Raw genomic sequence first — 16,144 nt, 5'->3', positions numbered from 1 at the left:
ACTTAAAATCAATTTATGATCTTTCCTGTGAAAGGTGTGCCTCTTTCCTTGGCATGTTTACAAAGAAGCAAGTCTCTCTTGGCTCAGTGGAACTTATTTCACACAGAATTGCAGACTTAGGCACAGCTTACTTTACATGGATGGGACAAACATTATTCTTTGAAAGGCAAAGTAAGCGTGACAATAATTTCCACCCCTTCAGCAAGCTCCCCCTGAGCAGAAGCAACCCATCTATGAGAAGTGTCCAGGGCTTTTTTCAGGCAGAAAATGCCTCTCAGGTAGGCTCCAGAAGTGGGGCGAGAGACCTGACCAGTCTCAGCCATACACAACAATCTTGCCATACACAACTCTTAAAACAGCATTTTGAATCATTTTACTGCATTGCCGTTATCAATTTGTTGTTGCTGTTGTCTAGGCCAAATGTGGGAACTGTATGCTGATTATTTCTCAAAGCAAGCATCTGCCAAACACATGCCAACACATATTTTAATAAGAATTAACAATGTGCTTTTAATTGTCAGTTTCATTTTGCAAGTGGGCACTCTTCCTATACTAGGAGCTGCAAAATCAGACCCGGCTATGATGTCTTTCCCACATCCAGGAGACTGATGCTTCCTCCCCTCACCTCAGGCAACTTACCCCCACTATGCACCATCTGCAAGTTAAAAGGCCTACCCAAGAAATCAAAGTGAAATTGTCCCCTGAGCCCTGCAAAACTCTGAGATTGGTCCAGAGTTTCAAGATCAGGCTACTTCAGTTCAGACCATTTTGGACCAAGGTCATGATATTTTGGAGGTGGTCTGTATATCTAAAAAAAACCAATAGGCTGCTTCACCTTGGAATTTCATCTTTGTCCCAAACAAAGAAATGCCTACTCAGTTGCCCTCATGTCCTGCTATTGGGCTTCCCAGAGGTATTCAGTTAGGCACTGAAGCTTTTGCCAAAGGGCATGGCAACCATTTACCGAGTGCTTCTTATTGTCACCTCTGCAGGTGACAATCCTCTATGCCACTATTCTTTCACTTGTGTCCATTAAGGTCAGTCACAAAAGCAGAACTATATTAATATTTGTTTAAAAATATATTTTTGGACTTAACGTGTGGGTCCCAAGTCTGAAAAACAAAATACCCTATACAATCAACAAACAAACAAATCAATAGAAACCAATGATGATGATGATGACGACAATAACAATAACAATAATAGCAATAATAAATAGTTTATAGTTATACCGAAATTAAAATGACCAACAACCCAAACTAAACATTTAACCAACACCAACCCAACAAAAACAAAACAGAGGAACCAAAATGAGAACTGTTTAAAACATTTAAAAACATTTTAGCCAGTTGCCCCAACCCAGGAGTTGTTCCAGCAATGTCACTCTGGCCTCCCAGGAGCCTTTTAGCTGTTCAAGGTGAGTCTGGGCCTGGCCCACTAGGCCAGGTGGAAATGGGCCTTGCAGCAGGGAGCAGGTCTTTCTTCCGGCACTCAGGAAGCACTTACACTTAGTGATAAAGCATTCTAAACAGTCACCACACACCAGTGCAAATTGCCTACATGGTATTAACAATCTTCTCAGTACTGTTGGAAGTGCTGTGGAAAATGAGGCCCCTTTTCCCATCTATGATGGGACTGCCCACCGGTATTCAAATTCTAGACAATGGCTTGTCAAGAAGTGACCAAAATACTTAAACCAGAGCTTTCCAAACTCTGTGTTGCAACACTAGTGTGCCAGCTGCAGTTAGGTAGGTATTTTTCGGAAAGCTCTGACTTAATCACTCCATTCCAGCTTTATTGCAGTCTGTTGCTCAATCAGTTGAAAGAGTTCAGTTCTCAGGAATTCTTGACATGGATGCTGGCAGAAGATCAATTGCCCCCAGATGGAAAACATTGCAGAATTTGCGACTTTTGCTTTGGTATAATAATCTGTGGAGTTTAACATTAGCTGAAAAAGCAGCTCATAAATTATGTGTTGCCAAAGGCCTGGAGCATCCTGAAAAATTCTGGTGAGATTTTATCTTATAAGCAAGAAACACAGACACACAGGTCTCCCTCTCCACAGTGCAACGTGAAATTTGGTTTTCCTAATGGTCTTAAGTACTTAAGTGCCAACCTAATATTAAATCTATTTCAGATATACTGTGCTGCTTTATGAACTTTCATTATTTTCATTGTATTGATTGCTTTAATTTACTTCAATAAAATCTTTTTTAGAATTCTGTGCAGATTAAGCAGTATAGGAAAGTTAAAGAAGGAATAAAATGTGTGCTGCAAAGGAGATTACAATGAAATGCTTTAAGGGTCAGTCTTTCAGTCTCCAGCAGGGACCATGAAGAACATCAGCAACACGAGGGTAACTGGGACTCTCTTTCCTGTTTACTTCGTTCCAGAGTGAATTAAAAGGGATGTCGAGGAGGGTGAGGGCGTTTCGTTTGTTTGTTTTGTTTTTTGGAGGGGCTTGGCTTGGGGACGAATTCAAGCCCCGACCCTGGGACTGTGAGAAAATCAAAAGCATTTTTGCGCCTAAGTGCGCGCGCCCCTCGGAAGCGGAGAGAGGTCAGCCCGGCAGCCCCTTGGCTTTTGCTTCCGCCAGCTTTGCTCGGCGGTGGAAGGACTGCGAAAGAGCAGCCAGCAGGTGTGAAAGAGACAGAGAGCGCACACCTTTGGGCTTTGCAATTTCGCGCACAAACACGCACGTGCCCACGCACGCAAATATTTTGTCAACCTCCCTCAGTGATGACACCGCCCCCCCGCCCTACGCCTCTGGCCCCTCCGCCCCCCCACATTTCCACCCCTTCTCTAGCAGCTTATATAAATCCGAAAGCAGTGCAAGGCTGGCGACGGAGGGATTCCGAAATTGAAAGGATAGGGAGCAAAAGTTGCTCGCTCGCGTTTTCGAGCGGACAGACGTCAGGGAATCCGGTGAGAGCCTTTTGCAAAAATCCCCCTCGTCGGGACCCGCTTCGCTCCTCTTCCTCGCTCCCCTTGAAAGCTACCGTCCTCCCCGTCCTCGGCATCTCTTACTCTGCAACGAAGTAAACAGGGAAGAGAGTCCCCGTTGCCCTCGTGTTGCTGCTTTCTGCCAACGCGTAGGGGAAAGCTGCAAATGGGGCTTTTTTGCGCAGGAAAAAGCTGTTTCCAGAGGCGCTTTTGCTGCGGGCGAACGGGAGGGGCGCGCGAAGGCGCGCAAGGCAACGCAGCCGCGGAAGGTCGCGGTCCCTCCGGACTCTCCTCGGTGGAGGCGGCCCGCCTTCTTCTCCACAGCTAGCAGGGCTTGAAATCGTCTCCCAGCCAACCCCCACCCCCCCCAAAAAAACCCCACCAAAGCTAAAATAAATGGTTTGAGAAAATTAGCTTCATACTTCTATTTTAAACAATCAGTTTGTTGGCACCTACTGCCTTAGACATTCATCTGACAATGACAGAATCACATCCACAACTGCACTCTCTAAGGGTCCCTAGTTTTTAAATTGACTGTATCTATTTCTGCTTTTTGTACACTAAGCCACTCATTTATATCTGTTATCGTGCATTACACTCTTTTTCACTTTCTCCTGCTAGAATCCCAACTCAGACATACAGAACTGTTGGTCAGACATCTGCTCAGTGGACTTTCGTTATGAAAAACAAGTCATCACAGGCATTAATTATCCCTGTTAACCTTGGCTCCATTCAGATGTCACCCTAAATCCTAGTTTACCAGGGCTTGCCAGTGTGGCTGCAGGTGCTAGCATGCCCACTGGTACCACCTCTGGTTCCTGTGTAAGGTCTTGATAAATATCCATGATGCATGAGACATTTGCCCTTCCTCCTCAGTTCTTGTTTGCATTGGCTCAGCATCGCTACGTTGTACCTACATTTGGTGACTGGTGCCCATGGCACTTTCTCAGATCCCAAAGGTACCCACTGGCGCCAAACCCTTGACCTATCACTTGCATAATAAAGATTAAATGCTATGTGTAGGTTTCAGTGTTCCGTACGATTCATTATATGTTTGAAAGATGACGTTTAACGCCTTCCTTTTCCTTAACTTTGTTGTAGGTGCTGCCATTCCTAGAGACATGGCTCCTATGTATGTTGCTCCTATGTATAACACAGGCAACATATCTGGCTATGAAGGCACAACCGCTGCAGGCAAGCACAAATACAAGCGGTGTACTTGTTGGTGGGGACTCTAGTTCCCTAAAGTGTATGCTGTAATACAAGGTGCTTCCCTTGTGCTTGGTCCAGAAACTGCAGTTAGTGCAGAATACTGTAGCATGATTGCTAACAGGAGTAAGGCCTTGTCAGCGTTTCACACCTGTGCTCCGAGATCTGCACTGGTTGCTGATCCTTTACCTGGCCAAGTTCATAGAATCATAGAATCATAGAGTTGGAAGAGACCACAAGGGCCATCGAGTCCAACCCCCTGCCAAGCAGGAAACACCATCAGAGCACTCCTGACATATGGTTGTCAAGCCTCTGCTTAAAGACCTCCAAAGAAGGAGACTCCACCACACTCCTTGGCAGCAAATTCCACTGTCGAACAGCTCTTACTGTCAGGAAGTTCTTCCTAATGTTTAGGTGGAATCTTCTTTCTTGTAGTTTGGATCCATTGCTCCGTGTCCGCTTCTCTGGAGCAGCAGAAAACAACCTTTCTCCCTCCTCTATGTGACTTCCTTTTATATATTTGAACATGGCTATCATATCACCCCTTAACCTCCTCTTCTCCAGGCTAAACATGCCCAGCTCCCTTAGCCGTTCCTCATAAGGCATCGTTTCCAGGCCTTTGACCATTTTGGTCGCTCTCCTCTGGACACGTTCCAGTTTGTCAGTGTCCTTCTTGAACTGTGGTGTCCAGAACTGGACACAGTACTCCAGGTGAGGTCTGACCAGAGCAGAATACAGTGGCACTATTACTTCCCTTGATCTAGATGCTATACTCCAATTGATGCAGCCCAGAATTGCATTGGCTTTTTTAGCTGCCGCGTCACACTGTTGGCTCATGTCAAGTTTGTGGTCAACCAAGACTCCTAGATCCTTTTCACATGTACTGCTCTCAAGCCAGGTGTCACCCATCTTGTATTTGTGCCTCTCATTTTTTTTGCCCAAGTGTTTTTTTGCCCAAGTTCAAGTGTTGCTATTAGTATATAAAGCCCTTAACAATTTGGGACATAGCTGTCAACATTTCCCTTTTCTTAAGGGAAATTCCCTTATTCCGAATAGGATTCCTCGCAAGAAAAGGGAAAAGTTGACAGCTATGATTTGGGACCAGTTTACCCACGTGTGCCCACTGCATGAATGTTCCAATCCATTATTGCCAAGGAGAACTTTCTTTTAGCATGTTGCTCGTGAGACCTGAGAACATTCACAATTGCTTATCCTGCTGTTCTTACCCAAACACCATTTCTTTACAGGAGGAAAACATTGCCCACCTCCACCTAACTTGATTCCTAGACATGGAAATGGGCAACAGCCGCCCCAGAGAACGTGGAAGTAAGTGGATACTGTTATGCATTCTGTTGTGGACCTCCTTCTCAGGCAAAAATGGACCAAGCAGGGCAGATTTCACCTTTGTTCAGTTGGCTAGTTTCCACAGACACTCACGCATCTCTCCCCAGCCTCCATTCAGAAATTCACGAGGTGTTTTCAGACTTCAAAGGCATATTCTAACCAGGCCTGGGGAGAGTTGTGAGGGCCAGAAAAAAGAGATATGGCGTGCATATTTGGCTCTTGACCCTGAGGTCCCCCCCCAGACAAAGAGGACCATGGGAAGGTTGGTGGTCAATTTTGCTTATCCCTCCTTTTCGTCCTTTCCTGCAGCGTTCCTGCCATTTCAGAAGATGAAGCCAAAGAAGCTTTTATCCAGTACGCTTCCAGCAAGTGCTGCTACAGCACAGACCCAGCCAAAGAGATGGTGTTTAATGACCTGCAGTTATTCAATACCTACAGAGTAAGCAGTATATATTGGTAATAGTATAGTTATGCAGGAGCAGCTGGTATGGTGGAGGCAGAGGCATTGTCAATCCAACACACCTGCCCCAACCACACCACCACCTTGCCCCAGTGCCATCCAGGTAAGCCGCAGTGACGCTGGTGTTGGGAAGGTGGTTCTGCGCTTCTTCCCAACTACAGCACACCAGCCACTGCTGCTGCCATTTATTTATTTTGATTACTATGTTTATATTCTTAATGGTTAGCTGCCTTGAGTGTGGAAGGTCCTTTCAAAGAATCAACAAACAAGAAATGGTATCATTCATTCCTAACCCCAGATCTTACTGTGCTGTCTGCAGTGACATAGCTAAGTGTCTATGTGAAAATTAGGGATACTTCATATAGGGCATTTAACTACCAATGCAAACTGATGGCAGTGCCCCTTTTGCCTAAATTATGAGGTGCCCACTTGGACCGAGAAAATAATAGAGCGCTTGAAGTTATTCTGTGGTGCTGTTGTGCAGCAGAAGGTTGTGTTTGTTTAAGGCACATAAAGGAAAAATAATAAAGAGAAAGAATTTTGCAAATTGAATTTTCCCTTTGGCCACTGCATGGGTCATGGCTTCAACCAGAGTTGGGCGACCTGTTGTCCTCGAGATGTTGATGGACTCCAGCTTCCATCCATCATCTTTGACCATTAGCTGTGTTGGCTGGAGCTGAATTGGAATTCAGAAACACCTGGAGGGCTGCAAGTTCCTCATCCCTGGCCTAACCTATCTGAAAAGACAGAAATTTTACAAAGTTCACTAGGCATGGAATCAAGTCCTTTCTCCAGAGACACATCGGAGCTGGGAGGTGATTCTGAAGGATAACTCACATTTCTGGTTCTTTTTGGGATTGTTACCTTCATGAATGTTTCTGAACTTTTTAATCTAGTACCAACATCGCTGGATATTTTGCCCATCTCAAAGCAATGCTTTTGCTAGCATGAACATTTCTATGCATTAACATTTCTATGCACTGTTCAAAATTGATACACATTTATGGATTTATTTTCATTAGCTTTCGCCACTTACTTTTTCAGTACCTGCTGTTCTTTTATATTAGCATGAACACTTGTAGGTGGGGACATTCTATTTTTTAGTATATATAACCATTTTGAATTGATGCATAAGAGATGCATTTTACTTGTTCTGTTTTGTAGTCTTCTGGCGGTTGCTTTGTGTTGGCTCTAACCAGAGACATTTTAAGGTGTTGCTTCCCTGCGTATTTGCCCTAAGCCAATTTTAAAAGTCTGCTGACTATTTCTTAATTGGCAGTGAAGTGTTTAATTCTTGAAAGTTGTTTCTTAGTATAAACTGGAGACCTTCACTGAATCAAGATTCTCTGAATATAAGGCGGAACCTTATGGGGGTAAGTGCTGCTATGCTACTCTACAATCCAGCCCAACTTAGGCCAGACTGAGGCATCCAAACCCTTCACAGTGTGGTGCATCTCCTTTTACTTCTGCCGGCTGAGCTGGCCTCCTGCCAGTCACCAGTTGGGCAGGCAGGAGTCCCGTTGACATTATCCCTGTGGATACCCAGCAGAGGGCCTTGAAATGGGTTTCCAAAGGTGGGAATGGGGCTGAGCTGGCCTGGGATGCAATGGATCATGAGCTGGTCTAACAGCAGGCATCAGGTGACAATAGGCCGGCTTTTCTTGCCCTCACTTCCCAATTCCATGGCCACTGAGTAGCTGAGGATGTTGTGATAGCTCTGCCACTTCACAAAAGGCTGTGTCAGCAGGTGGTGGGAGTTTGGGTAGCAACCTGAGAGGAATTTTACAGGAACCAGCTTTTATTGCTTTCTCAATGCATTATGTAAAGGACCCAGTATAATAATATAGAACAAGGCCTTCAACCCAAAAGGATATATTTATGAACCTTTGTTCTATCGCATGATGCGATTCGGTGCTTCTGCGCATGCGTGTGATGTCATTTTGTGCTTCTGCACATGTGCAAGTGCCAAAACCTGGAAGTAACCCATTCCAGTACTTCTGGGTTTGGCACGGTCCGCAACCCGAAAACGCGCAACCCGCAGCATTCGTAACCCGAGGTATGACTGTAATTTGGCTATCTTCTTCTATCAATAATGAGTTATATGTTAGCCAGCTTCCTCTCATATTTTTCTTCTTTACAGCCTCTGCCTCTAATGGAGATGTCCAATGAGGGGTGTTAGGTTCCATCAATCTTTTATACTTTTCCCAAACCCTAAGTAGGGTATTTATTACTATATAGTCAGTAAAACCTTTATGTACTTTGGATTTTTCATAATTTAAATATGCATGCCAACTGAAATGGTTGTTATGCCCTTCTAAATCTAATAGCTCATTATTTTTAAGATGACACCAGTCTCTTATCCAACAAAAGCAGACTGCTTCATAATATAATTTTAGGTCAGGCATGCCAAAAAAAACAAAACCCTTTCTTTAAGGTCAATAAGTGTGTGCTTGCTTTGTTCTAAAACACATGAAAGCATCAAATGGAACTGGGCTTTAGTTTAGGCCACCTTATCTCTCAATTTTTGTATGTCCTGAAAACACGGTACGGTGGTACCTCAGAAGTTGAATGGAATCCATTTCAGAAATCCATTCAATTTCTAAACATTTGGAAGCCACGGAAGGTGTGTTGTAGGTTCGGGTTCCAAAGAACGTTAGCAAACCAGGAACACTCACTTCTGGTTTGTGGTGTTTGGGAGCTGAAACATTCAACTCGCAAGGTGTTCAGGATCCAAGGTTTAGCTAAATATGGATGCCGTTCACAGTTTTGGGAGAGTTCCTCAAAGACACCCATCCTGACTTTAAATGAAACATTGGTAAGATGAGACTGTACTGTATTAAGTGCAGAAGAAATTTATCTGTTTCTTCTGAGGTCATTGTCTTGGTATGGTATCAGAAGAAGTCCTGAGATTGACGAAGGTCACAAACAAAGTCTGAGAGCAATTTAAAGTATATTTCTGTACAATACAACATGAAATGAAGCAGTGATCAATTGTTGATCTTACAACTTGGATGCCTGTTTGCTCATAAGACGATATGTCCTTGGTTGCCTTGCAGCCCATAATTGATACTAGATATGTAGCACAGATTTTTTTGGTGAGATCAGGTAAACTAATGGATCTATATTTCTAAGTAGAGAAAAGAATTTAGGTCACTCCAGTTATTAACTGAAAAGTTAGGGAAACAAAAATGCAATAAATTTATAATTGGTGTAATTTTAAAGAAGTATTTTTTGTGTGTTTGTTAAGCAAAAGAGGTGGTGTTAAAATCAGGGCACCTTTGCAACACTGGCTCCTGGAAAATGATAGTTTGAAAATGGAAAGCCATGCTATTGATTCTGAAGCATAGTTTGCACTGCAATTCATACAAGGGAAAAGCATGGGGAAGAACGGATGAGGATGTCACTCTCTTGTGAGGGGAGGAACTACACTGCTTAGAGATGACTGATTAAGCAGTAAATTAATTGTTGAAATGCTGGTGACAATCATGATGATGAACGCTGGCTCCCAATAGCAAACTATCATTTTGCCGTAGAGGCTAATATGCATGCTCTTATTTTGCTTGTATTGTGCATTGGAAAACATAAGCTTCTCTGAGGCCAAGCCAGATGGTAATGTAGGTGCAGCTGTCAGAAAATAGTCCAATCCAGCTTTTCTTATACCAGGTGGAGCAGTAGATTACTACCTGCGTGGGATACCTCCTTTGCCTTGGGATGTGAGAGCAGATGCTCTTGGCATGTTCCAAGAGAAAACCCAGAGAATCAGAGTGCCTCATACATCAGCATTAACGGTACAGAGCTAATGTATCAATGAATTTGATGGTATACGTGGGTCCATGCATTTTGTCTGGCCAGCACCCTTCCCCTCCTCTTTGGCACAGTCCTGTGCAGTTTTCTTCAAGGTAACGGACATTGAACTCAGCGGGGCTTACTGCCAGGTAAGTGTTCATGCCAGGTTGTAGCTTGAGTCCCTGATTGATTTTGGGCTGTGTCTGTATTAGCAGGATAGTATTTCCAGACCACCCAGGTCCAAATAAAAGCTACTGGCTCCGTTTTAACACTCTCCTTTCTTTGATTTTGAAGGCTTGCCCAACATGTGGATCGACTGGTAGAAGTCACTGCAGTAGATGCAATGGCAACAGCAAGGTAAGTAGTTGCGAGTAAGGAGGATGTTTTGCTTAGTGTGGAGTTTTGGTTTTGTAGAATAGTGAGGATACAGATGAGAAAATAAAAGGTGGTGGAGGAAGCAACATTTCTTTTGTGCAGTAGCCTATCCTGCAATTGTCTAAACAGCTGATGGGATGTTGACTAGTAGGACCAAATTGGAACCCCAGAGACACAAACCAGAAAGTCAGTAAATATTTGATATAGCAATTGTACTGGATGACGGGGGTATCCATTTTCTATACTGGATTTTCTTCCATATTTGGAAGCTCAGAACAGAGAACAGTTAAAACTACTGACTACATAATCATGAATGTGAAAAATATTAAAGTAAACATTGCAATACCACCCAAAATTGATAAAAGTCACGACTGACAACCCTTCCATCAATTTTTAGTCTGTTAATTCAGAAAAAGGTTTATTTTTATTTTTATTTTTAAAAACCTACATTTTTACATGCTTTATGAAAATAGAAAGGGATGAAGTATGGTGGAATCGAATAGAGTATCAAAGGCATTGCTGAGAGCAGCCTGCTCCATCCCACTATAGTTCACAGATTGATGGAACTGGGCAGCTTCTCTTAATAAGAGGCAAGAAATCTCCAGCTGCATCTAGGCAGTGTTAAGAAAGCAGGAGGAGAAGGTCAACACCTCTCATTTGGATGGAATCAGCCAGGTTGGGTCAAGGAGATAGGGAAGTCCTCTGTCACAGAGGGAAGACCTTTGGATTATTGACCAAGACAAAGTGGTCTCCAGGACTGACCCTTCTCCTCATACTTCACCACGTTTCATGAGTTGCAGGAAACAGATCTTCTAATAATTTTTTTGTCTCAGATGGCAGCAGTTTGAGGTTCATAGGGCATTAAAAATACACTTGGTGGAGAGTGGAATCTGATTCACGGGATGGGGGGTGGGGAGATAGTCCCCCTTGTTTCCCACAAGCAAGCCACCCAAGATTGTCTTGTCTTTAGAACCACCAAAAGCAGGTAGAATTGAGAAGGCTTGGATCTAGCCAACATTTCTGACAGGTCTGCAGTTACAGCTGACTCCGTGGTTCATTTGCCCATAGGGACACCTCTTCGCAACAATGTCATCATTGGGGATATGTACAAAGGTGGTGCCTTGGGCCTCTCCATCTACATTCCCAGGGTGTTACAAGATGGACATCTTTGCTTCGGTAGTGAAGTCATTCCTTGTCAAAGATGATCATGGAGATCTGTTTTTGCCCAATGAGTGTATTGTTTGGCGATACCCTGCTTATTTCTGGCCCTTTTGTCTAAAATTAAATCCCAACAGCAACAGTGTGGGAGATGTCATGGAAGAGGAGTCCGGTTTGTGGATGACACATGTGAACAATGTTCGGGAAGTGGAATTGAAAAGTGCGTCAGTCAATATGCAAATATATGAAGAAGATGCTCATTTTTATTTGCACTGTGGGGTTTGAGTGTTGCATTATGTGTGACAATTGCACTGCTTCCTGGTCCCCTGATACGTGAGATACCATGGGCAATCTTATGGTGGAGCTTCAAGCTATAGGTTCAACAGATGATAGGTTCACACGTCTACTGTCCCAATACATGCATGTGAAAATATCTACTTTTCTCTTGTTACTATAGCACAGTTGCTCAGAGACTGAGGCATAGACCAGAAAGTCTTTGCTTCAAATCTTGCCTTTGCTGTGAACTGAGGCTGTATACACACTATATACCTTTAAAGCACATTCAAAGCACATTCTTTCCCTCAAAGAATTCTGGGCACTGTGGTTTTCTCCTCTCAGAATTAAAATTCCCAACAACGCCCAACAAACTACAGCACCCATAATTCTTTGAGGAAAATAATATGTTTTGAATGTGTTTTATAGATATCATGGGTGGTCAGCCTTACTCATTGGCCTTGGGAAAGCTGCAGGATGAAAGAGACACCTGCAGTATGGGAATAATAAGACTTAGCTTACCTTCAGAGGTGTGCAAATGTTTGAAATACTGCATGTGAAGGACTTTAAATACCCTAAGTTAATTTTTTTAAATTAAAAGTATAGGAAGTATTGTCCTAGATCTTTCTGTAACTGAATTGATTCAAATGCATTTTGCACTTGGGAAGGAATTTGTGCCCAAATGTAAAATAAAGCAAAAGGAGTTGCCTAATGGCAGCACCCTGGAATGAGGGCTATAGTGTAACTGTCAGAGAAACTAGAAATATAAATGGAAGTCTCTTCTGTTTCATGATTTTTCGCAGAGACGTGTGCAGTTGTTTTCCAAAATTTGAATTAGCGTAAAAAGTTAGACAGCCCTCAAGAGAATGGAGAAAAGATCCTGCAGGCCTTACCTTTCACCTCCCCATTGGTCCCAGGCACATGCAGGCAGTTAAGAATACAGTGGTACCTCAGGTTAAGTACTTAATTCGTTCCGCAGGTCCGTTCTTAACCTGAAGCACGACTTTAGCTAATGAGGCCTCCTGCTGCCGCTGTGCCGCCAGAGCACGATTTCTGTTCTCATCCTGAAGCAAAGTTCTTAACCTGAAGCACTATTTCTGGGTTAGCGGAGGCTGTAACCTGAAGCGTATGTAACCTGAAGTGTATGTAACCTGAGGTACCACTGTATGGTGATCTGTCCTTTTAATCTTTATGAGTTTTTCTGTGTACATATAAAATTGCGATGATGATGCAGCAGCCTCCCTGAAGCTAAAGCTGGTCTGTGCCTAGTTGGGGGGGGCGTATGGAAGCCTGTGGGAGCTCCGTGGTGGAAAAATACATATGAACGAAAGGCTGCCTTAGGGATATGTATGAAATAGAAGGATCCGAAGAAAGCAAATGAAGCAGATTTCCAGCCCTTAACCCAAACTATGGGGCATGCCACACTGCATGTCTCTGTGTGCCTGTGTTGGCTAAGTGTATTCAAGAGAGCAGAAACAGGGTTGCCATCCCCTGACTAGTATTGGCCAAACTGGGAAAAGTTGCTAACTGAAAAAGAAGCTCTGCTTGTTATGCGTCCTGAGGCCCAAGGGATAGCGGCATTTCCCAACAGAAAAACGAAACAAGACGCCGGCTCTAGAACTGAGAAACCTCTCTTCCATTGGTTTTACCAGATTATCCTTCCCTTTTTGTGTGTGTGTTTCAGCTGGGCTCACATACCGAGTAGTTTCATTACATTTTATCGCATCTTGTGTTTTATTACATTTTATTTACAGTTGCCAGGAGTGTTCTGGTACGGGAACAACAGTCTGCAACGATTGTGAAGGAAAAGGACAACTGCTGTCGTTCATTGAGCTGCAAGTTGAATGGCAAGTCTTGTCAAAATAGACTGTGGTGGAAAGGAGAGGCCGCTTCTAACTGCGTGGAAAATTGGCTCTGCCTACCAGTATAGATGCTAGAAATGGTTACTCAATTGATCTGGAAAATATGGGCTTGAGGCCTCTTGTCATTTAGGTTAGCGTATGGGGCTAAATAAGGCACCGCTCTGGCTCAATCTGCGCCGACGGCTACCTTTGAGCATTGTGCCAGTTTTGTGACTTCATAAATTTATGGTCAGCGCCTGATGTGGTTCAGTTCCCCCATGGGACTGCACTGTGTTTGATTTATGTTGGAGATTGGGCCGGCTCTTTGACTCCACGTAAAAAGCTTACATAGCAGGGGGAGCCATTTTGGGAGCGTTTGGTTTGAGAAGGCCGTTGTGCTGTGAAAACAAAGAAAGGCTGCATGTTGTCATTGCAACTCTCCTGCCTTTTGCCTTCATAGGAAGAACAACGTTTATGAATATGTGGCAGATGAAAGATCTGGATTTCCTATTGAACTCTTCAAAACGGTTACTGGAGAGACGTTGTTTGTTGATGACAGCCCTATGGTAATGAAATGCAGTAATGCAAAGAGAGGCAGGACTTGAAAATGAACCAACTTAAGTGTTGGCAATTAATTAATCAATCGGTGGAGCATATTTCACCATATAATGTCCCCCAGACACATAAAACTTCCCCCACCCCACTCCAACCTCTCTCTCACCCTGGGCCACAACACACACGCAATCATAAAAGCAATGGTAGTCATACAAAAATACACAGGTATGACTGTGACATGCATGTGCTCCTCCTTCCAGTCATGGTGTTTTGGTGTTGGGTGACAGTGGCGCTTGGCCCACTTCAGTAGTGCATTTGTCAAATGGCAACACATTTTTCTGTGGAGGCCCACACTGGGGCTTGTTTTGGCACTGGGCTGCCAGAGCATTAGAAGTGCCAAAGTGGGAACCCAACCTCTCTCTGGCTCCCATTTCCATTAGATGTTTAAAACAGCATCACACCACATTAAACAGTCATGGCTTTCCCTCAAGGAATCCTGGGAACTGTCTTTGGTTAAGGAAGCTCAGAGTTGTTAAAAAGGTAAAGGAACCCCTGACCATTAGGTCCAGTCGTGACTGTCTCTGGGGTTGCGGCGCTCATCTCGCTTTATTGGCCGAGGGAGCAGGCGTACAGCATGACTAAGCCGCTTCTGGTGAACCAGAGCAGCACACGGAAACGCTGTTTACCTTCCTGCTGGAGCGGTACCTATTTATCTACTTGCACTTTGTGCTTTCGAACTGCTAGGTTGGCAGGAGCAGGGACTGAGCAACGGGAGCTCACCCCGTGGCTGGGATTCGAACTGCCGACCTTCTGATCGGCAAGTCCTAGGCTCTGTGGTTTAACCCATAGCGCCATTCCTTTCAGAGAGCTGCAGTTCCCAGAGTGGTTTACTAATCCCTCTTCCCAGGGAACTCTCCTGATAATTTTGTGTAAAAGAGAGAGGGCTGGACAGGGACATACTGGGTTGCCCAGAAACAGCCTGGCTTCACCATCTCGTATTGGCAACAGTAGTTTGCTCTGCATTTTACTTACCTGTCCGCAGTGCAGGCAAGAGGCTCTTCTTGGGTGATATGCAGTTGTATTTTAGAGATCAGCTATGGTTCATGTCTACATAATGTGATAAAACAATGACTAGCCTGCTCTTTCTCCTCGCTCAGGACTTCAGTTTTCTATTTGTATGTCTTTGAAACTTGTGTTTCCATAGGTATATCCAGTGATTAGTTTCCCTGATTTTGGCGTCAGCCAAGCCTCCAGCTATGCCGTTGAACAACACCAAGCTCAGTTTGTATCTACAAGGCGGATACTCAGGCAGGCAAGTGCTGTGAATATTAACTGAATCACCACTGAGGCAATGTTCCTCAGTGCTGTGGTCCAAGAGAATTGCCTGGAACGCTTCCTTTCCCCATGCAGGGTCATGGTGAAATTCATGCACCTGCTGGTCTCCACTGGCCTGTGCCCTTGCAAACATCCTACGCTTTGTAGGCTTTTTCCATATTGTTTGGCCAAGTTCCTACATTGGCAGCACCCTAGGCTAAGGGATAGCTGGGTCAGAGAATAAGGATGGGGAACTTCTGGCTTTTCAGGTGTTGGTGCGCTCCAGCTTAAGTAAGCCCAGCAGGCATGCCCAGTGGTTTGGGACAAGAACGTCAGGAGGGTCACAGATTCCCCATACCTGCCAAATAGGGCCTCAGCATGTCCGTATTCAGAATGTGCCTAACTCTTGCCATTCTTCGGTGTATAAAAGAAAGCGATTCAGGTTTGAACTTTTCTGTGAACGATACACTGATGTTTAGACCCTAAAAGTATCTTCTTTGTGTTTTTACAGAGGCAAACAATTGAGCTGATACTTCTCACCAGGGTACAATATTTATGGCATGGAAAACCTTTACTGTGGTTGGTGCAGTTTTGACTCCAGATACATGAGCACAATAATACACATTGGAGACAGAGGGCACGATGGAGGTGCTTCACTCCTTCTCAAGGGGTAGGTCAATAGCTGGAGGTTACACCTGGATTCATATTTGTCATTAGTGACCCCTGTGACTAGCTTTGTCTGTTGGCCAGGTATGGCCATATCTGGGTTAGAATAACTTGACCACTACCAAAGGAGCATACTATTCATGTACACGACGATAGCAGTGTGGATACTAATGGCCCAGAGTCTTGACCAAAGAAAAATAGTTGAAAAAGACAATGGACT

At 44.1% G+C, this 16,144-nt stretch overlaps 1 protein-coding gene across 2 annotated transcripts; it reads left to right on the top strand.

Annotated features, from left to right (window-relative positions):
* The first annotated feature begins 2,777 nt into the window (after window positions 1-2,777).
* On the top strand, window positions 2,778-15,868 carry LOC308471628 (protein SSUH2 homolog). Of its 2 annotated transcripts, none has more exons than XM_080995871.1 (12): window positions 2,778-2,925; window positions 4,045-4,137; window positions 5,400-5,478; window positions 5,806-5,935; window positions 7,269-7,329; window positions 9,620-9,744; window positions 10,037-10,099; window positions 11,413-11,495; window positions 13,303-13,395; window positions 13,850-13,955; window positions 15,149-15,256; window positions 15,770-15,868. In XM_080995871.1, exons 2-12 carry the CDS (start codon window positions 4,065-4,067, stop codon window positions 15,851-15,853), a joined length of 1,005 nt encoding a protein of 334 aa, XP_080851997.1. In that variant the 5' UTR covers window positions 2,778-2,925; window positions 4,045-4,064; the 3' UTR covers window positions 15,854-15,868. The 2 variants fall into 2 exon arrangements, with proteins under 2 accessions (XP_080851997.1, XP_080851998.1); XM_080995872.1 differs by having other exon boundaries at window positions 13,303-13,399; window positions 13,854-13,955.
* The last annotated feature ends 276 nt before the right edge of the window (window positions 15,869-16,144 follow it).

This window comes from Podarcis pityusensis (genome assembly GCF_964106645.2).
Source record: "Podarcis pityusensis genome assembly, chromosome: 2".
Lineage (NCBI taxonomy): Eukaryota > Metazoa > Chordata > Lepidosauria > Squamata > Lacertidae > Podarcis > Podarcis pityusensis.
The sequence above is the reverse complement of the archived record's forward strand: the minus strand, read 5'-3'. Positions and strand labels throughout refer to the sequence as shown.